The 22311-nt window shown below is 49.4% G+C and overlaps 1 protein-coding gene across 1 annotated transcript in view; it reads right to left on the minus strand.

The window, feature by feature from the left end:
• hnf1a (HNF1 homeobox a) overlaps window positions 1-22311 on the minus strand; it is a 207410-nt gene that overhangs the window by 155425 nt on the left and 29674 nt on the right. Inside the window, exon 2 of the mRNA XM_043715931.1 lies at window positions 9303-9502. Coding sequence (XP_043571866.1) covers window positions 9303-9502 — 200 coding nt within the window. The remainder of the gene's footprint in view (window positions 1-9302; window positions 9503-22311) is intronic.

The raw sequence follows: 22311 nt of genomic DNA on the forward strand, positions 1-22311 counted from the left end.
TGGTACGTGTATGGAATGAGCTGCCAGAGGAAGTGGTGGAGGTTAGTACAATTGCAACATTTAAGAGGCATTTGAATGGGTATATGAATAGGAAGGGTTTGGAGGGGTATGGACCGGGTGCTGGCAGGTGGGACTAGATTGGGTTGGGATATCTGGTCGGCATGGACGGGTTGGACCGAAGGGTCTGTTTCCATGTTTCCATGCTGTACATCTCTATTACTCTAATTATTTTGTTTTACGTTCAGCACTTCAGGTAGAATGTTCCTGGTTTCTGAATGACATGGGCAATGGTGAGTCAGTTGGGAAAAGATAGTGAGATCAGAAAAATGAGATGGCTGTCGCCGTCAAGAGAGAAAAGTCGGATTTTTCACCCGAAGTTTGAATGAGAGGGGAATCACATAAATATGAGGTGAGAAGTCTATTTGTGTGGATTAACATCTCATCATTACCTATTCATGCTCCATTGACGTGCCATTTGCTCTTTTGCACAGGCAGTGGAGAGAAACGAGACAGCAACAATAGCGAGTGTGAATGTCAGAGCAGTTCCACCCAAGCCTTTCCCAACATCCCATGGCACAGTCTATGGGCAGTGACCATCTGCATCCTTCATCCACGGAGGGTGATGTCAGCCAGGCACCAGCCTCATTACATCCTCCTGGCACATCTCAGGCCCAATTAGAAATAACGCATCATTTCAATACTGCAACTCAGAGAGCACCAGCATCTCTCACAGCGATGCTTCTGCCAGGCCAGATTCCACACAGGAGCAGGGACCTGTCTCCTGCAATGTGAATCCCAGGGCTCTTAGTTTGCTCTTCTGCATGCTCACTCATTCAATTGTGCTAATTCAGATGATCACTGCATTTCTGCCTTGCTTTGCCTTGTCTTTTTACACAGTGCTGCCTCATTCAGTATGTGTCTTGCCTTGCCTTTTGCCACAGACCAAAGCCTAGCTGTTTGACACTGTTTACCAGCAATGATCAGTGAACAGTCATCTTACTTCATGGCACTGTGCCACATCAATGCACCTTAGCTGCAGGAAAATGGTGGCCTCATGTTTTTATTGCTGGACTGTTAATCAAGAAACCCAGATAATGTTCTGGGAGATCAGATTCAAATCCTGCTACAGGGTTGTGGAATTTGAATTCAATTTCTTAAAAAGTTTGTAATTAAAAATCTAATGATGAGCATGAAACAAATGTTGATTGTTGGGAAAAATCTATCTGGTGCCCTTTAGGGAAGGAAACTGCCATCCTTGAGGCGTACACATAATCCACAGAAATGTAGTTGATTCTTCAAAGTTCTCTAGGCAATTAGGGATGGGTAATAAATGTGACACCCGTATCCCATGGATAAATTTAAAAAGAAAATCTACCTGTGTCAGCAGCACATGAGACAAACACGCGAATGTGCTCCACAAATGGCCATGTCTCAAAGTTGAAGGGGACATGTCCTCAGTCAAGTCAATAGCGACTGTTTCAGACAGGGCTTCTGCTCTAGTCCAAGTCTGATCCCAGCCCAGACTCGGTCACAGTCAGTCAGCCAGCTGCACAGTTAGGGGTTACTTATCATTACAGTGCAGGGGTTAGGCTCTAGTCCAGTCCAAACTGCCCAGGGAGCAGCGGTATATCAATCAGGAACTGCACAGAGATCAATGAGCCATCAGTTAGGGCTGTCATTCCAGGTCAGTCAGGGGTCTCAACCATTAGCAGATTTGGCAGGATCCATGGACTGGCCATTCGGAGAGGTGGGAATTGTTAGGGACCACTTCTGTCGGGAAAGCCAAAAGTAGTGATTGGAGGCAGTGAGACACTGGGATGCAGAGGAAATAATAATAATAGTGAAGGAGGGTGACTCAAGTGCAGGAGATGATCTGTGCCCCCTCCAATTTTCTTTCCAGGAGCACATACCTCCAAGGTCAAAGGGCAAGGGTTTGTCGATGCTGGCTGCCATGTGCAAAATGGTAGGAAAGGAGAATATTGAGCATGGGAGGACATGGGTTCCTGTGGGAAAGCGTGACATCGATCACCACCCTGGGTTTGACACCACGAGGGGGGTGTGGGGAAGGTGGTAGTAGTTGGCATGGCTAAACTGTAGACCTGGGGTTTGGGGTTATGTGGGGGTGCTGGCCAGGAACATAGTGAGGACTACAGATGGTGGAGATCAGAGTCGAGAGTGTGGTGCTGGAAAAGCACAGCCGGTCAGGCAACATGCAAGGAGCAGGAGCGTTGACATTTTGGGCATAAGCCCTTTATCAGAATAGGGACCATCAAGACATTCCTGATGAAGGGCTTATGCCCGAAACGTCAATTCTCCTGCTCCTCGGATGCTGCCTGACCCACTGTGCTTTTCTAGCACCACATTCTCATCTCAGAATTAATTAATCAACCTTGGAGGAGGGCTGCCTAATTTAACAGGCTGAGCCTGTGGGTCAGTCTGCGAAGAGCAATCTAAGGTGCATTCTATTCTCATTCAGATCACAAATGCACAATGGAAATGAAAAATGGTTCCAGCCACAGTTGGAATGGCTGGTGTAGACATTTTATTTTTCCATCAGAGAACATGGGTTGTAGCCTAGAACAATAATGAGGCCCTTTAAGGAACATTAATCAGGCACTTGCCGAGTACAAGTTTAAGATATCTGGAATTCTGCCAATGAAGTACACGCAGTGTTTAACTGTGTGGGATACAAATCCTTGCTCACAAGCAATCTTCACATGTCATTGGTCTTTGCAGATTGAAGATAGTCTTCCCAAAAGCAGAATTAATCCTAGTGACATTAAAAGGGCCACAATCCAAGCTTTCATAAACGGAACAATGCAGCTGATTTCATCTCACATTGGACCAAAAGTATTTTGCATCACAGGCAATGCTGCCTTTCTTGGGGTGATATGGGGGGATGGGGGTGGGTTAGAGGTTTCATTAGAGGTTTCATTTGGGTGGCACGGTGGTTAGCACTGCTGCCTCACAGCGCCAGAGACCCGGGTTCAATTCCCCTCCGGTTTCCTCCCACAGTCCAAAGATGTGTGGGTCAGGTGAATTGGCCATGCTAAATTGCCCGTAGTGTTAGGTTAAAGGGGTAAATGTAGGGGTCTGGGTGGGTTGCGCTTCGGCGGGTCGGTGTGGACTTGTTGGGCCGAAGGGCCTGTTTCCACACTGTAAGTAATCTAATCTAATCTAAAAAAACTCAACCATAGTTACAATGTTGGACTATACTTGCACAACATGACGTCTGTCACACATGTCGGAATAAGGACCCTAACATCAAAAAGGTCCACGTCGAGGCGCCAATGACCCTCCTCGGTCTGAGTCCCACTGTGTTAGAGATGGCACGAGATGGTCATTGAGGTGTGATGCCGATACTGACTGTTCACATTACTGAGGATCGACTTTGTTTCTGATACTCCCCACACAGGGGTTCAATGGAGCCAGCCACAGCAGGGTCATCCTCATTCTCACCACAATAGGACAGAGGTTCAAAACATGGAGGAGGTTCAGCTGCCCCATCAAGCCCAGGTCAAGCGGCAACCGATGCCAAGCAGCCTCCAGCCGCAGCTACTTAGCTGAAGTGCCCCTCAGAGTGTGGGAGGAGGAAGTGCAGGAGGCCCAGAGTTGATCATTCTCTACACCGTGCTGTCCAATTGAGTGAGACACTTTGACGGCCATCGAATGGGATGTCTGGGGAACACCGTGACAGAATTGCGACGTCTGGAACAGAACCATGACCTGAGGGAGTCTGTGGCCACCCGAGCCCAACTGGCCAAAGTGACAGCTACACTAAATCCTTATGCCACTGGCTTCAAAAGGAGCCATTGGGGAGATGTATGGGATTGCTCAATGTTCAATCCATAAATGTTCAAGACTGAACCAACATAGCTGGCTTAGCCCTGGTGCCAGGCACTACAGATAGCACATGTGACATGATGACAGGGACAGATGTAGATTTAAAATCAATAGAAAAGGCTTCCATTCAATAAAACATACAAGTCATCAGAGATCATATTCAAGGTCTGTGCCTGGTACCCTGGCACCTACCAGGATGCCTTTACCCTTGATAATTCTCAGCTTCCTGTATCCTGCTCTCACCAGCAGTGGGAATTTTCCCTTCCACTGCTGGCACCTTCCTGGATTCACACCTCTGGCACAGTACTTAAAAGGTTTGCAGAAAGATTTGTAGCTCAGGTGCCATTTGCTGTGGTTGTGGGTAAGTTCGCTGAGCTGGGAAGTTGATTTGCAGACGTTTCGTCTCCTTCATTTCAAGGGGCAGGGCCTTAAAGAGATGCCTCCTGTGCAGCTTTATTATTGTCGTTCCTGAGACAGTCAGACAGATGATGATATAAAGAGGCAATGCATTTACAAACATCACAGTGTGGAAACAGGCCATTTGGCCCAACAAATCCACATCGACCCTCCAAAGAGTAACCCACCCAGACCCATTCCCCTACCCTATTATACTACATTTCCCCAGGCTAATGCACCTAGCCTACACCTCCCTGAATACTATGGGCAACTTAGCACGGCCAATTCACCTAACCTGCACATTTTTGGATTGTAGGAGGAAACCGGAGCATCTAAAGGAAACCCACGCAGACATGGGGAGAATGTGCAAACTCCACACAATTAGCCACCCAAAGGTGGAATCGAACCCAGGTCCCTGGCACTGTGAGGCAGCTGTGCTAACCACTGAGCCACCATAGTAAAAGATCCAATACCCATCATGTGTAAGACTAAAGTAGTTTACAAGATTCCATGCAAAGATCGCACCCAGCACCATCTAGGACAAACAGCAGACAACTAGTAATCTGCATCCACGAACACCAACTACCCACTAAATGCCACAACCAGCTGTCCCTAGTGTTGCGACACAGGGTAAACCCCTCTGCTAATTTAAACACAGATAAGACTCACCCCATTCCGTAATCTGTAAAAATGCAAGAGGCAAAGAGCTATCCCAGAAGTCACTATTTAAAGTAAAAATTTTTAAGAACTTTATTAAGTCCAACAGAGAATATTAACTGACAACTATTTAAAACTACTTTCTCTTAACCTATCTTTTATCTCTCTCTCTCTCTACAATGCTGGTCCGATAAAAATCACGATTACAATTTACAAAAAATATAATCACGTTTCAAAACCAGGCAGTTTAGCCAAATGGCCTCTGTAGATTTTCCTCTGTCTTCTTTTCTTCTTCTCTGGGGAGTCTCCTTCACAGGTCTATGATAGATAAAGGTACCTTTAAGACTGCAGTTCTGCGGGCAGTCTGTATTGTTCTGTTTTTGTTGGTGCTCTTTGCCGCTCTGAGTAACTGTTGAAAATGTCTGATGTTTATGCCCCACTGCATCGGATCATTTCACTGGTTTTAATATTATCAAAGTACTAAATTCAAACTTGATTGGAGTTTGGTATCTTGGGGCATAATTTAAACTGATTGGCCAAATTCGAATTTCCTTTTGTATCCTGGCAACACAGTTCTTAGCTGTTTCGACCAAATGTTTACATTGTTACCTTGTTCCGGACGGTCTGTGATTGTCTAAGTCCTTGCTAGCTTTTCACATCTCTTAAACGTATAGTACCCCTACATCTTCATAACACCAGTAGCCATACAAACAGATGGCAAAGACCACAAATTTGACTGAGACAATACAACGATCATAGGACCAGCTAAAGAGAGGACAGCCAGAGAATTCCTAGAAGCATGGCACTCATCCGTGGACTCCATCAATAAACACATTGACCTGGTCCCAATATACCGGCCACGACAACGAACAACCAGAACAGGTAACAGGAAGCAGCAGGAACGGAACCAAATCAGTTCCAGAAGACACAGTGCAGCAGCGCTTCACGGGAGGCTCCAAAGCCCTGAAGGTGTCACCAAGACAGGGGCTGAAACATCTGCAAATGAACTTCCCAGCTCGGCGAGCATACACACAACCATGGCAACTGGCACCTGAGCTACAAATCGTTAAGCAAACCTTTAAGTACTGTGCCAAAGGTGTGAATCCAGGAAGGTGCCAGCAATGGTGAGGGAGTATTCCTACTGCTGGTGAGAACAGAGTAGTGTCAACACAGCATCATGCAGACATGGAGCTGTGGTAGTGTCCCTACCCGTGGACCAACAGACCTGTATTTAAAGTCTCACCTGCTGCAGTGGTGTGTAACAATATTTCTGAACGGATTGATTAGAAAAATAGGCTCAAAAATATGCAAAGAGGTGAGCAGCAGGAAATTGCATAAAATGCATCACTCAGAGAAAGCACATCTCCATGAAACTCCCTTTAAAAAAATCCAGTCAATGTTTTGGTAAAATTTAGTCTTTTGTTTCTTCTGGAATTTTGCATACATTATCAGGTAATATCTCACTGAGAAAGATTGGACAGACTGGGACACTTTCATTTCAGGGGTGAAGGAATTAAAATTAAAACAGTAGGCATGGAGAAGAGGGAGTGTCCAAAACAAAGGGTCATAAATGTAAGGGAGTGGTTAATAAACTTAATAAAGAAATCAGGAGGAACTGCTTTTCCCAGAGAATGAGGACAACGTGCAACTTGCTGGTACTTGCAACACCATGGAGTAAGTGAGGACAGATTTCAGAGAGGTGCAGCAGAAGTTACGTTGAAACAGCAAGATGACAAGAGCAGGGAACATTGAGTAGTACAGGTTCATTGAACCAATGCCCAGTTTGCAGTCAATTTTGTATCAGGAATCAATTTTAATCAAAATCTAAACAATGTTCCTTAACATACAGACACACATATACATATGAGCTCACTAAAAGTAGTGGTTTGCACTCAAGATCATTACAATCAGTTATGTTTGAGTCAATTCTACTGCACGTGCACTCTCATTAAAGTAATAATTTCTGTTTAAATATTAAACTCACAATATTTTTGTAAGCTGCCATGGTCTCCAAGTCTTGTTTACACATTGGAGTCTGCTCACAATCACTTTCTGTTGCTACAGGCACAGCTCCAGGCCCCACATGTTCAACACTGAGGAAGCCAGTGCAGTGATTATTCATTCCTGGCAGCTTTAATGTTCTCCTAATGAAATTAATCCCAATCTAAACAAGACTAATGCATAAGGAGTTTGGGCGGCACAGTGACTCAGTGCTCAACACTGCCACCTCACACTTCGAGACCCGGGTTTGATTCAACCCTCGGACGTACGTCTGACTGGAGTTTGCATGTTCTCCCCGTGTCTGTGTGGGTTTCCTCTGAGTGCTCCAGTTTCTTGAGGCGGTACGGTGGCACAGTGGTTAGCACGGTTGCCTCAAAGCGCCAGAGACCCGGGTTCAATTCCCGCCTCGGGCGACTGCCTGTGTGGAGTTTGCACATTCTAAAAATGTGCAGGTTAGGTGAATTGGCCATGCTAAATTGCCCGTAGTGTTAGGTGAAGGGCTAAATGTAGGGGAATGGGGTCTGGGTGAGTTGCGCTTCGGCGGGTGGCACAGTGGTTAGCACTGTTGTCTCAAAGCGCCAGAGACCCGGGTTCAATTCCCGCCTCGGGCGACTGACTGTGTGGAGTTTGCACATTCTAAAAATGTGCAGGTTAGGTGAATTGGCCATGCTAAATTGCCGGTAATGTTAGGTGAAGGGCTAAATGTAGGGGAATGGGGTCTGGGTGAGTTGCGCTTCGGCGGATCGGTGTGGACTTGTTGGGCTGAAGCGCCTGTTTCCACGCTGTAAGTAATCTAATCCTCTTGATGTGCAGGTTAGGGGGATTGGCCATGTTAAATTGCCTGTGGTGTGCAGGTGAGGTGGGTTAGCCCTGAGAAATGCAGGGAGGGATCTGGGTGGAATATTCTTCAGAAAGTTGGTGCAGACTTGACGCGCCAAATGGACTGGTTTCCACAGTGTAGGGATCCCATGAATTCTGAGGTACTTTATATTCTATTTTACTGCCGTTGGAAATGTGCACATGTCATTTGCCAGTGGGATGCATTAGCTTCAGACCTCGGTTTCTAACTCCTGAGATTGGGAATTGACAACAGCAGTTGTCCTGTAATAGAATCCATCACAGTATGTGCTGGCTATAGGATCTTCAGTAAGGTGAAAACATTCCAAATGCAAAGAGTTAAGCATCCTACAGGAAGGGGTGGCACGGTGGCTCAGTGGTTAGCACTGCTGCCTCACAGCGCCAGGGTCCTGAGTTTGATTCCAGCCTTGGGCGACTGTCTATGTGGAGTTTGCACATTCTCTGTGTGTCTATTGGTTGAACTGGCTGTGCTAGGTGCACCATTCAGAGGGAAATGGGTCTGGGTGGGTTACTCTTCGGAGGGTCAGTGTGGACTGGCTGGGCCGAAGGGCATATTTCCACACTGTAGGGAATGTAATTTAATCTCAGGAAGCTTTGCTCACTTTTCAGTGGCTGTGCTACATCTCAAACAACTCTGAGTTCTTGCCCCTCTCAGCCAATCCTGCAAATCTTGTTATGTGTGCCTTCTATTGTCAGATCTTACCATGAGTTTCCTCACCATCACCAACTGCATCCCTCAGTGTTCATTCGAAGGGCCTGAGCTGGGCCAGGGATGAATCACTTCTGGACAGCTCAAGTCTTAGCTGGATTGGCTGGAATAAGGTACATCCCTGCAGAGGAATGGGGCGGCCTTCAACATCTGCAAGAGTGGGTCGGGGATCTGAAGTGACCTATCATGCTTTGTCAATACTGGAGGAACATTCAAGACCTTCCTGCGCAAACTGCTGTAGGTTTCACTCCAACCTGGCAACTAGCTGTTACCGCTTAATGTGTGTAAGTTGCAGCTCAATGAGAACCAATGGCCCATCTCCAACCAGCATTTTAACAGGCTTTAATCACTCAGGACGTCCCTTGCACTCAGCCTGGAGCGAAAATGTTGTCACTGTAACAGTGACGGTGGCAGTGGGGTAATTGAAAATTTAAGCTGGAACTGGGGAGAGCCGAGCTCAAGTATGTCAGCATTGAACATATTGCATCTTTACCCCACTTAGACACCAGTTCCCTCTCTCAGTCAAGTCGTCAGTAAAAGCTGTTTGTGGGAGCTTTGTGCTGCTTCAATGGGAGGGAACGAGAGACAGAGAGTCCCTCACCTCAGGGTGCTTTGGCATTTCCTCAAGAAAAACTTTACAGTTTGGTGAACAGAAGCCTGGGAGCAAATTGCTGCTTATCACAACATTCAGGGAAGAGCCACGCATAAAGTGGCAGGGCGTAGGATTGCTTTTAAAGTGAAAGTGCGAGAAAAAGCGAATGGCTATGTTAATGTAAAATTCATGGCCGGGCCTGGAGTTTCAGCCAAGGCCTGAGGTATGGGAAAGAATGATACTCACGCTGGGCGATCTCTCTCTGTTTCCGGACATACCAGGTGTAGAGAGCAGCCCTCTTCTGGTTTTTCATTGGCGTTCCCTTATTCAGATGTTGCGATAAGTGAGACTGGTTTAAGCCAGTTGTGTCCACCACTTCTCGCTGGGGGATATTGTGCTGTTGCATGTAGCACTTGATCATCTTTGCTGCCCTCCATGGGTCCTCCCTGTGGTGAAGGTGAAGAAACAGAAAGGTTACCATTAGAATATTAACATCTTTGTCTCCTTGTCTTTGTCTCCTTTTCTCATTTCCCTCACGCCAAAGCATGAATCACAAGTATTGATCACCTTTCTAGACCTCAGCCAAGAGACCATCTGATCCTGTGCAACTAAACACAAGTAAACAGGCTCATGGGAAAAGGGATTGTATTCTGGCTAGAACCAATGTACAGACACAGACGGACAATGAGGAAGGTGGTCTACAACTAACCTTGGTGTACAAAGATAAGAGGAAAGGAAAATCCTGTAAACATAAATTTGAGAGAGGGCATATTAGGAGCACAGGATTAGGTTCACCAATAACAATACACAAAGCCAAATGTTCGGGTCAGTTTCAGGAAGATGGGCACTTGGGAAGTTAGAAGGTGTAACCAATGTCCATGAAACCAGCCTCTTGTAAAATGCCATTTCTATACACAGAGTTAAGCCCCTGCCCCACAAACAAGACTCACTTGGTTAAATCAGCAAAACTTTCCAGCCAATTTTCTCTCCGTTGCTTCCCATTTGCAAGACCAAGGGTATTGAGAAATAGAAAGAGAATTTACTGGAGAAACTCAGCAGGATCTGGCAGCATCTGTAGAGAGAGAAAATGCAAGATCCAGTTGGATCGAATGGCCTGTACCAGTGACACCCTGCTACCAAAGCTATGTTTAGCAAACCCCGGGAGATCTTCAGAGATAGACTTCATTTGGAGGCAAAAAGGAGCCATTAACAGATTGGAAAGCAGTTGGCAAGCTTTCCAGAGTCAAATTAGCAAGGCAAAGTAACGGTGGGGACTTGAAGCAGGGGGTAAAGCTGGATCAGCAGTGGGCTTCAGTATAGCACCACAGAAACAAAAATCAAAAGGGATTTTGTTGCAGAAGCTGCCAGGAGCTGTCAGCTAGTTCCATTTGTACTCTAAACTGAAGACGGGCCCTACTACAAACTAAGATTTACATTTATAAATTTAAACACCATCCATTCAAAGACAAGTGCCTTGCCCACAAACTTACAGGCTCACTTCAAAACTGCACTGGGAGATCTGCAACTCCTTACTCCCCTCAAAATGCTTTCTGCCAGTCCCCTGTCAGATGCACTCATCTTATCAGATTAATAAAAATTCCAAGAGTTAAATCAGAAAATCTCAGAATTACACAGAACTGAAAAAAGAGAGGGGAAATTAATACGTAAGGGCTAATCTTTCAATCTGTGTTCTGACAAAAAGTGGCACAAATAATCGGACAGATCATCTGCATCTGAAAAGAGATGAATATTTCAGGTGATGTCTCTTTCTCTGTACTGCAAGTACAGGAGTGGAAGGTTATCAATCACAATGTGGTAATCACTCAATTACTTGGGAATTTATTTGTGGCAACTGGCTCCCTGGTACTCATCAGTAAAAGAACACGCAGCAGCAATTGAGGGAACTGAAGATATGGGAGTGTCTCAGTGCCACTAAGTACAAAATCCTTTCAGTTCCTTTCTCATCTGTTGTTCACTGTACTTAGAGTCATAGCGTCATAGAGATGTACAGCATGGAAACAGACCATTTAGTCCAACTCGTCCATGCCAAACAGATATCGTAACCTAATCTAGTCCCATTTGCCAGCACATGGCCCATATCCCTCTAAACCCTTCCTATTCATAGACCCATCCAGATCTTGGCTTTAAAAGTTACGACGTTTGATCTCTCTCCTCTGGAACTCTGAAATCTCAAATCAGCGAGAGATTTTTATTCATTCAAAAGATCTGGGCTTTGTTGGCTAGTCCAGCATTTGTTGCCCAGTCCCTATTACCATGGAGAAGGTGATGGTGAGCTGTCTTCCTGAACCAATGCGTCCTTGGGGTGTCGATACCCACAACGTTGTTAGGGAGGGATTTCCAGGATTTTGACCCCGTGACACTGAAGTAAAGCGATATATTTTTAAGTCGAGAGTGTGGTGCTGGAAAAGCGCAGCAGGTCAGGCAGCATCCGAGAAGCAGAAAAATCAATGTTTCGGGCACCCTGTTATGTGGGATCCTAAAAGTAATGACCATATCACTACTCTCCAGGGAGAACATACCCAATTTACATACTTGCTGTTCATAACCCAATCCCTCCAACACTTCAAATCATGCTAGTTACTCACTTCCTGTCATAGCAGTGAAAAATATGTTTAAAAGTACTTAATTGTGAAGCAGTTTGAGTTATTCTGAGATCAGGACATTGCTCTGCAAATGTACTTTTTTTTTCCTTTATCGAGCTTGTTCAGAGGTGTTACCTCACACCTCTGGAGCAGGTGGGACTTGAACCCAGGCCTCTCAGTCTAGGGGTAGGGACATTATTACTGCGTCACAAAAGGGCCCTCAAAACATGCTTCTACCACCACTCTATAAAATGATAGAGTTTACTTTAATCTTTTACTGAATGATTCAGCAGGTACATCGTTACCAGAAGGGAGGTGAAATCGGAAGGTTAAGTCATCCTCAGGCACACCCAGAAACGAGCTATAGTTTAGTACAAAACAAATTTCTGGTAACCGTTTGCCCTTGCTCACCCTGGAGTCAGGGAATGAGTCTTGGAAGTCCTCAGGCCCTTTGGCCCATCGAGTCTGCGTCATTCAAAAACAGCCAATCCCATGATTAGTGTGATTAGTGCTGTGGGAATGTGTAAGGAATGGAAAAGTCTCATCATTCACTTAACAAACGCTCTCACTTGTGCCTTTCAATTCTTTCCAGGCTGCCCCCAGCCCCAAAGTCTGGCAGCTTCACCTGAAAATACTTTCACGTCTCATCCCCAGTGCTGCATCATCTCAGTAATAAACTCAAGGCTGACTGTAGCAGCTCCACCTCCTAACTCCTTGTTTTTCTCCGATCTCTGGAATGCCTTGTCTTTTCCCCCCTTCCTCCTACAGACTGCAGCCTTTAAAAACTCATCCTAGCCTCACCAGCTTCTATTATCTTGCCTCCTCTCTCGTTATTCTTCCAATAACAAAAGAAGAGCTAAAGCAGCTCGAAAACAAACTGGTTGTGTGGGCTGGAACCGAACACACAAACCACTTAGAATTTCAGACTGCAAAGACCTCACTTGTTTAAAAATGGAGACATAAATTGAAGAAACATTGTGGTTTTCCTTTTGACTGCTGTTTTCTTGAAACTCCAGAGCCCACTTGTAAACCCTTGCATGTTCTACAGACTGCAGAGCAAGTCATGTCCATGATATTTTCTCTGCACGGACACAATGTCACATAGGAAACTGTGATGCACTCCAGCCAGAGTGAGCACAGGCCTGCTCAGCATACGTGTTATACAACATATGTCAGGGTCAGGCTGCTGTAGCTTGGTTTTGCATTTTTGTGGTAACCGGGCTCAGCTGTATTTCCACCCTGTTTTGATAAGCAATGACATGCCCACTGATACAGCATGGAACTTTTGGTCAGTCCAAATGATAATCATAATGTTTTTCTTACAACGTCCTTTTTAGTATTTTAGTAAGTTTGGATTTGGAAAGCAGGTTAAAATTTCAAGTTCTGAAGAGTCACATCGGATTCAAAATGTCAACTGCGTTTTTCTCTCCACAGATGCTGCCAGACCTGTTGAGTTTCTCCAGCAGTTTTTATTTTTATCTAATGCTTCTTGATCTATTTTCGCTTTTGGATGACAGTAATTCAATAAATAGATCGTGGTTACGGGCTTTGGGTCACGGCTATGGGCTCTGGGTCACCGCTATGGGCTCTGGATCGTGGTTACGGGCTCTAGGTCTTGATTACAAGTTCTGGTATCTCGGTTACAGGCTCTGGGATCTTGGTTACAGCATCTGGGGTCTTGGTTATGGGCTCTGGGATCATGGTTACATGCTATGTGTCTTAGTTACATGCTAAGGGGTCCCAGCAACGGGCTCTGGGTCTCTGTTACAGACTCTGGGGACTCTGTAGTGCACTCTGGGATCACGGTTACGAGATCTGGGTCTCAGTAACAGGTTCTGGGTCGCGGTAACGGGCTCTGGGTCGCGGTAACGGGATCTGGGGTCGCGGTAACGGGATCTGGCTCAAGGTAACGGGCTCTGGGTCTCGGCTATGGGCTCCGGGGTCACGGTTATGGGCTCCGGGGTCACGGTTACATGTATGGGGTCTCAGTAACGGTTTCTGGGCCTCTGGGATCGCGGTTACGGGCTCTGGGTCACGGTAAAGGGCTTTGGGATCATGGTTACGGGTTCTGGGGTCACGGTTATGGCTGCTGGGATCACCATTACAGGTTCTGGGGTCACGGTCACGGTTACGGGTTCTGGGTCGGGGTAATGGGCTCTGGGTGGCGGTAACGGGACCTGGGGTCGCAGATACGGGATCTGGGGTCGCGGATACGGGATCTGCGTCGGGGTAACGGGCTCTGGGTCTCGGCTATGGGCTCTGGGGTCACGGTTATGGGTGCTGGGATTACCATTACAGGTTCTGGGGTCACGGTTACGGGCTCTGGGTTGGGGTAACGGGATCTGGGGTCGGGGTAACGGGATCTGGGGTCGGGGTAACGGGATCTGGGTCTCGGCTATGGGCTCTGGGGTCACGGTTATGGGCTCTGGGGTCATGATTACATGCTATGTGTCTTAGTTACATGTTATGGGGTCTCAGTAACAATCTCCGGGCCTCTGTAGTGGGCTCTGGGATCGCGGTTACGGGTTCTGGGGTCACGATTATGGGTGCTGCGATCACCATTACAGGTTCTGGGGTCACGGTTACGGGCTCTAGGTTAGAGTATTGGGCTCCAGGTCGGGGTAACGGGATCTGGGTCGGGGTAACGGGATCTGGGTCGCGGTAATGGGATCTGGGTCTGTGTAACGGACTCTGGGATCGTGGTTACAGGCTCTGGGTCGTGGTAACGGACTCTGGGACGTGGTAACGGGCTGTGGGTCGCGGTAAAGGGATCTGGGTCAGGGTAATGGGCTCTGGGTCGTGGTAACAGGATCTAGGTCTCGGTTATGGGCTCTGAGGTCACAGTTACGGGCTCGGGGCCACGGTAACGGGAGCTGGGGTCGGGGCAATGGGCTCTGGCTCGCGGTAAGGGGTTCTAGGACGCGGTAAGGGGCTCTGGGACGCGGTAAGGGGATAGGGGTCGGTGTAACGGGCTCTGGGAGCACGGTTACGGGCTCTGGGTCGCGGTAACGGGCTCTTGGATCGCGGTTAAGGGCTCTGGGATCACAGTTACAGGCTCTGGATCGTGGTAAGGATCTCTGGGTCGCGGTAAGGGGCTCTGAGGTCGCGGTAACGGGATCTGCGTCGGGGTAATGGGCTCTGTGTCGAGGTAATGGGCTCTGGGTCGTGGCAAGGATCTCTGGGTTGGGGTAAGGGGCTGTGGGCCGGGGTAACGGGCTCTGGCTCAAGGTAACGGGCTCTGGGACGCGATAACGGGATAGAGGTCGGTGTAATGAGCTCTGGGATCGCGGTTACGGGCTCTGGGTCATGGTAACGGACTCTGGGATCGCGGTTACAGGCTCTGGGATCACGGTTATGGGATCTGGGTCAGGGTCACGGGCTCTGGGTCGCGGTAATGGGATCTGGCTCATGGTAACGGGGTCTGGGTCACGTCTATGGGCTCTGGGGTCACGGCTATGGGCTCTGATCTCGGTTACATGCTATGTGTCTTAGTTACATGCTATAGGGTCTCAGTAACGGGCTCTGGGTCTCTGTTACGGACTCTGGGGCTCAGTAGTGGGCTCTGGGATCGGGGTAACGGGCTCCGGGATCACGGTTACAGATTCTGAGGTCACGGTTACGGGCGCTGGGTCGGGGTAACGCGATCTGGGTCGGGGTAACGGGCTCTGGGTCGGGGTTACGGCTCTGGGGTCGTGGTTATGGGCTCTGGGGTCATGGAAGCGGGCTCTGGGGTCACGGGTTACATGTTATGTGTCTTAGTTACATATTATGGGGTCTCAGTAACGGGCTCTGGGTCTCTGTTACGGACTCTCGGGACTCAGTAGTGGGCTCTGGGGTCACGGTTACGGGTGCTGGGATCACCATTACAGGCTCTGGGGTCACGATTACAGATTCTGGGGTCCCGGTTACGGGCTCTAGGTGGCGGTAATGGGCTCTGGGTCTCGGTTACAGGTGCTGGGTCAGAGTAACAGGATCTTGGTCGAGGTAACAGGCTCTGGGATTGCGGCAACGGGTGCTGGGGTCTCGGTAACGGGCTCTGGGTCGCAGTAATGGGCTCTGGGTTGTGGCAACGGGCCCTGGCTCACGGTAACTGGCTCTGGATCTTGGTTATGGGCACTGGGGTCACGGATACAGGCTCTGGGTCGCAGTAAAGGGTTCCGGGATCACGGTTACAGGTTCTGGGGTCACGGTTACGGGTGCTGGGATCACCATTACAGATTCTGGGGTCACGGTTACGGGCTCTAGGTGGCGATAACGGGCTCTAGGTTGCGGTTACGGGCTCTGGGGTCGGGGCAACGGGCTCTGGGTCAGGGTTACGGGCTCTGGGTCAGGGTTACGGGTGCTGGGATCACTGTTACAGGCTCTGGGGTCACGGTTACGGGTACTGGGATCACCGTTACAGGCTTTGGGGTCACGGTTACGGGCTCTAGGTGGTGGTAACGGGCTCTGGGTCGGGGTTACGGGATCTGGGTCGGGGTAACGGGATCTGGGTCACTATTATGGGCTCTGGGTCGGGGTAACGGGCTCTGGGGTCACAGTAACGGGATCTGGGTCGCGGTAAGGGGCTCTGAGCCGGGGTAAGGGGCCCGGGGTTAATGGGCTCTGGATCGGGGATATGGGCTCTGGGTCGCGGTAACGGGCTCTGGGCCGGGGTTACAGGCTCTGGGGTCATGGATACGGGTTCTGAGATCACGGTTACGGGTGCGGGGATCACCATTACACACTCTGGGGTCACGGTTACTGGCTCTAGGTGGTGGTAACAGGCTCTGGGTCGCGGTAATGGACTCTGGGTCACGGTAACAGGCTTTGGGATCGGGGTAACGGGATCTGGGTCACTATTATGGGATCTGGGTCGCGGTAAGGGGCTCTGGGTCGGGGTAAGGGGCTCTGGGTCACTGTTACGGGCGCTGGGGTCACCGTTACGGGCGCTGGGGTCACCGTTACAGGCTCTAGGTGGCGGTAACGGGTCCTGGGTCATGGTAAGGGGCTCTGGGTCGGGGTAAGGGGCTCTGGAATCGCGAGTACGGGCTCTGAGGTCACGGTTACGGGCTCTGGGGTCACGGTTACGGGCTCTGGGTCGGGGCAACGGGATCTGGATTGGGGCAACGGGATCTGGGTTGGGGTAACGGGCTCTGGGATCACTGTTACGGGCTCTGGGTCGGGGTAAGGAGATGTGGGATCACGGGCTCTGGGATCACGGTTACGGGCTCTGGGGTCACGGTTACGGGCTCTGGGTCGGGGCAACGGGATCTGGATTGGGGCAACGGGATCTGGATTGGGGCAACGGGATCTGGGATCACTGTTACGGGCTCTGGGTCGGGGTAAGGAGATGTGGGATCGCGGTTATGGGCTCTGGGTCACGGTTACGGGCTCTGGGTCACGGTTACGGGCTCTGGGTCGCGATAACAGGCTCTGGGTCGCGATAACAGGATAGGGGTCGGTGTCAAAGGCTCTGGGATCGCGGTTACAGGCTCTTGGATCGTAGTTACGGGCTCTGGGATTGCGGTTACGGGATCTGGGTCAGGGTTATGGGCTCTGAGGTCACGGTTACATGCAATGTGTCTTAGTTACATGCTATGGGGTCTCAGTAACGAGCTCTGGATCTCTGTTACGGACTCTAGGGACTCAGTAGTGGGCTCTGGGATCGCGGTTATGGGCTCTGGGTTGCGGTAACGGGTTCTGGGATCGCAGTAACGGGCTCCGGGATCACGGTTACAGGTTCTGGGGTCACGGTTACGGGCTCTGGGGTCACGGTTACGGGCTCTGGGTTGCGGTAACGGGCTCCGGGATCACGGTTACAGGTTCTGGGGTCAGGGTTACAGGTTCTGGGATCACTATTACAGATTCTGGGGTCACAATTACAGAATCTGGGGTCACGGTTACGGGCTCTAGGTGGCGGTAATGGGCTCTGGGATCGCGGTAACGGGTGCTGGGGTCTCAGTTACGGGCGCTGGGACGGGCTAACGCGATCTGGATCGTGGTAATGGGATCTGGGGTCACGGTTACGGGCTCTGGGCCGGGGTTACGGGCTCTGGCTCACGGTAACGGGTTCTGGGTCAGGGTTACGGGCTCTGGGGTCGCGGATACGGGCTCTGGATCACAGTAACGTGCTCCGGGATCACAGTTACAGATTCTGGGGTCACAGTTACGGGCTCTAGGTAGCGATAATGGGCTCTGGGCCGCGGTAATGGGCTCTGGGTCTCGGTTACGGGCGCTGGGTCGGGGTAACGGGATCTGGGTAGAGGAAAAGGGCTCCGGGATCACGGTTACAGGTTCTGGGGTCACTGTTACGGGTGCGGGGATCACCATTACAGGCTCTGGGGTCATGATTACAGATTCTGGGGTCACGATTACAGGCTCTAGGTGGCGGTAATGGGCTCTGGGTTACGGGCGCTGGGTCGGGGTAACGGGATCTGGGTTGAGGTAACGGGCTCTGGGATCGCGGTAACGGGTGCTAGGGTCTCGGTTATGGGCGCTGGGACGGGGTAACGGGCTCTGGGTCTTGGTTATGGGCTCTGGGGTCACGGTTACAGGCTCTAGGTCAGGGTAACAGGCTCTGGCTCACGGTAATAGGCGCTGGGTCGCGGATATGGGCTCTGGGGTCACGGTTACATGCTATGTGTCTTAGTTACATGCTATGGGGTCTCAGTAACGGGCTCTGGGTCTCTGTTACGGACTCTGTGGACTCAGTAGTGGGCTCTGGGATCACAGTTATGGGCTCTGGGTCACGGTAACAGGCTCTGGGATCGCGGTTACAAGTTCTGGGGTCACGGTTACAGGTTCTGGGGTCACAGTTACGGGTGCTGGGATCACCACTACAGGCTCTGGGGTTACGATTACAGATTCTGGGGTCACGGTTTCGGGCTCTAGGTGGCGGCAATGGGCTCTGGGTCTCGGTTACAGGCGCTGGGTCAGAGTAATGGGATCTTGGTCGAGGAAGCGGGCTCTGGGATCGCGGTTTCAGGCGCTAGGATGGGGTAACGGGCACTGGGTCGCAGTAACGGGATCTGGGTCACGCTAACAGATACTGGCTCACGGTAACGGGCTCTGGGTCTTGGTTACGGGTTCGGGGTCAGGGTTACGGGCTCGGGCTAACGGGCTCTGGGGTCGCGGATACGGGCTCTGGGGTCGCGGATACAGGCTCTGGGGTCACAGTTACATGCTATGTGTCTTAGTTACATGCTATGGGGTCTCAGTAACAGGCTCTAGGTCTCTGTTACGGACCCTGGGGACTCAGTAGTGGGCTCTGGGATCGCGGTTATGGGCTCTGGGATCATGGTTACAGATTCTGGGGTAACGGTTACGGGCTCTAGGTGGCAGTAATGGTCTCTGGGTCTCGGTTGCAGGCGCTGGGCTCTGGGTCTCAGTTACGGGTGCTGGGGTCATGGTTACAGGCTCTGGGGTCACGGGTACAGGCTCTGGGGTTATGGTTATGGGTTCTGGGATCTCTGCAATATCTCTGGGTCTCAATTACAGGCCTCTGCTGCCACGATTCCTGTGGCCACTGTGACCAAGCTGTGGCTATGGGCCTGGGGTGCACTGGTTCTGTCCTTCCTGTTCCCCACCTGACGCTCCTCCAGAAACTGCCGACGGTCACTGATCGTCAGGGACCTCCACCATCACTTTCAACTACACGAATCCCCCTTCAGACCACTCCTGCAGGGCCGAGCTGCAGACCTGGAGCCTCAGCCCAGCCCAGGACGGTCAGCCTGGGACTTGCTGCTCATTGACCAGGAAAGCCCAGACTTGGACGTGCAGCTGCGTCTGCCTCACTCTGGTTTTGCTGCTGCTGGAGGCCTCCTCCTTCATCCTTCACTCAGCCTCGGCCGCAGCCACTCTCCAGGCTTTAGTGTAAAGAAAACAAAAAGGAACAAGAAAAAGGAAACAAGCAGAAGTGAAAAGAAGAAAAAGAAAGAAAAGAACAAAGAAAGCTAACGGGAGCAGGCGGGTCCTGGGCCCAGAGCTGCTGCTCTGCCGCCATCTTGGATTAATCTGATAGCTTTTCAAAAAGCTGACAGAGGAACACTGGGCTGGACAGGCTCCCTCTGCACTGTCTGAAACTACAGGGGGAGTCTCACGGCGAGAATTATGGTCGGATCATGTGAGCACTATCTCAATGTCAGGAGCACTGCGTGTCATCTTTTATGAATTTGATGGCAGGATTGTGGGGGGGGGGGGGGGTGGGGGGGGGGTTGGGGTGCGGTTTGGGTGGTGAAATGAGTTTCTCACTGGGCAGCAGCAAGTTCCATTTAAGGGGGATTGTTGCTCGTTAAACTCTTTGTCAATGGCCCAACATGCCTCACTCACTATCAGCTCCCAATCTTGCCAAACACAGAGACCAGAACAAGTACCTGGTTACTTTAGCGGCAGACTTTAGCTTATTGCCATGCTGCAACGAGGAACGCTGTGGTCAGGGACACGCACCCAGCTCATAAAATAGACAAACATACAAATAAAAAAGGAAGGAGAAGCAGTTCATTCGGACCTTGGGGCTTACTCTGCCACTCAATAAGATCATGGGTGATCTGTTTGTGTTCTGAATACCACATCTCCATTTCTTCTCGAGAGCACTTGATCCCCTGCTTAACAGAACTTTGCTCACCTCAGTCTTAAAAGTATTCAATGATCCTACCACCAACATTTTCTGAGACAGCGTTCCAAAGTCTCACAACTCTCCCCTCAAGAGAAAAACGTTCGGCACATCTCTATCCTGAAAGGGCCAATCCTGATTTTAAAACAGTTCTGACTGACCCACAAGAGGAAAGCTCCTTTCCATGTCCACCTTGTCACCCCCTCACCCTTCTAAACAGCAATGGAAAGAAACCCAGCCTTAACCATTCTAACCTCATGAGACAGCTCACTCATTCCTGGCATCAATCTAGTAAACCTCCTCTGAACCATCTCCACTGTAAGTACAGCCTTCTTTAAATAAGGAGACCAAAATTGCACACAGTATCCATGATGTGGTCTCACAATGCCTCTTAATGGAAGTAAAGTGTTCTTACTGTTACCATATATACTCGAGTAATAGTCGATCACATGTTGAAGTCGACCCCTATTTTTGGCCAAACATCCTGGAATTCTCCATTTACTTCATGTAAAAGTCAACCCTAGTTCTTCACAGATAAGCAGACCAATGTTTATGAGTCAGTGTGCCGGCTGTCACGTTCAGCTCCAGCTTTCCAGTCCACTGGCTGCTGCGTTCTACACCAGGTTCTTAGAATTAGAGTCATAGAGTCATAGAGATGTATAGCACGGAAACAGACCCTACGGTCCAAGCCGTCCATGCCAACCAGATATCTCAACACAATCTAGTCCCACCTGCCAGCACCCGGCCCATATCCCTCCAAACCCTTCCTATTCATATACCCATCCAGATGCCTCTTAAATGTTGCAGTTGTACCAGTCTCCACCACTTCCTCTGGCAGGTCATTCCATACACGTACCACCCTCTGTGTGAAAAAGTTGCCCCTAGGTCTCTTTTATCTTTCCCCTCTCACCCTAAGCCTATACTCTCTAGTTTTGGACTCCTCCACCCCAGAGAACAGGCTTTGTCTATTTACTCTATCCATGCCCCTCTTGATTTTATAAATGTCTATAAGGTCACTCCTCAGCCTCCGACGCTCCAGGGAAAACAGCCCCAGCCTATTCTGCCTCTCCCTACAGCTCAAATCCTCCAACCCTGGCAAAATCCTTGTAAATCTTTTCTGAACCTTTTCAAATTTCACATCTTTTCGATAGGATGCACTCAATGTTCCAACAGTGACCTAACCAATGTCCTGTACAGCTGCAACATGACCTCCCAACACCTGTACTCAATCATCTGATGAATAAAGGAAAGCATACCAAACGCCTTCTTCACTATCCTATCTACGTGCAACTCTACTTTCAAAGAGCTATGAACCTGCACTCCAAGGTCTCTTTGTTCAGCAACACTCCCTAGGACCTTACCATTAAGTGTATAAGTCCTGCTAAGATTTGCTTTCCCAAAATGCACCATTTCACATTCATCTAAATTAAACTCCATCTGCCACTCCTCAGCCCACTGACCCATCTGATCAAGACCCCGTTGTAATCTGAGGTAACCTTCTTTGTAGTCCACTACACCTCCAAATTCGGTGTCATCTGCAAACTTACTATCTATACCTCTTATGTTCACATCCAAATTATTTATATAAATGACGAAAAGCAGTGAACCCAGCACCGATCCTTGTGGCACTTCCCTGGTCACAGGCCTCCAAGTATGAAAAACAACCCTCCACCACCAACCTCTGTCTTCTACCTTTGAGCCAATTCTGTATCCAAATGGCTAGTTCTCCCTCTATTCCATGAGATCTAACCTTGCTAACCAGTCTCCCCTTGTAAATCTTTTCTGAACCTTTTCAAATTTCACATCTTTTCGATAGGATGCACGCAATATTCCAACAGTGGCCTAACCAATGTCCTGTACAGCTGCAACATGACCTCCCAACACCTGTACTCAATAATCTGATGAATAAAGGAAAGCATACCAAACGCCTTCTTCACTATCCTATCTACCTGCAACTCCACTTTCAAAGAGCTATGAACCTGCACTCCAAGGTCTCTTTGTTCAGCAACACTCCCTAGGACCTTACCATTAAGATTTGCTTTCCCAAAATGCACCACTTCAC

Source organism: Chiloscyllium plagiosum, chromosome 25, assembly GCF_004010195.1.
Source record: "Chiloscyllium plagiosum isolate BGI_BamShark_2017 chromosome 25, ASM401019v2, whole genome shotgun sequence".
In the NCBI taxonomy this organism is placed as follows: Eukaryota; Metazoa; Chordata; class Chondrichthyes; order Orectolobiformes; family Hemiscylliidae; genus Chiloscyllium; species Chiloscyllium plagiosum.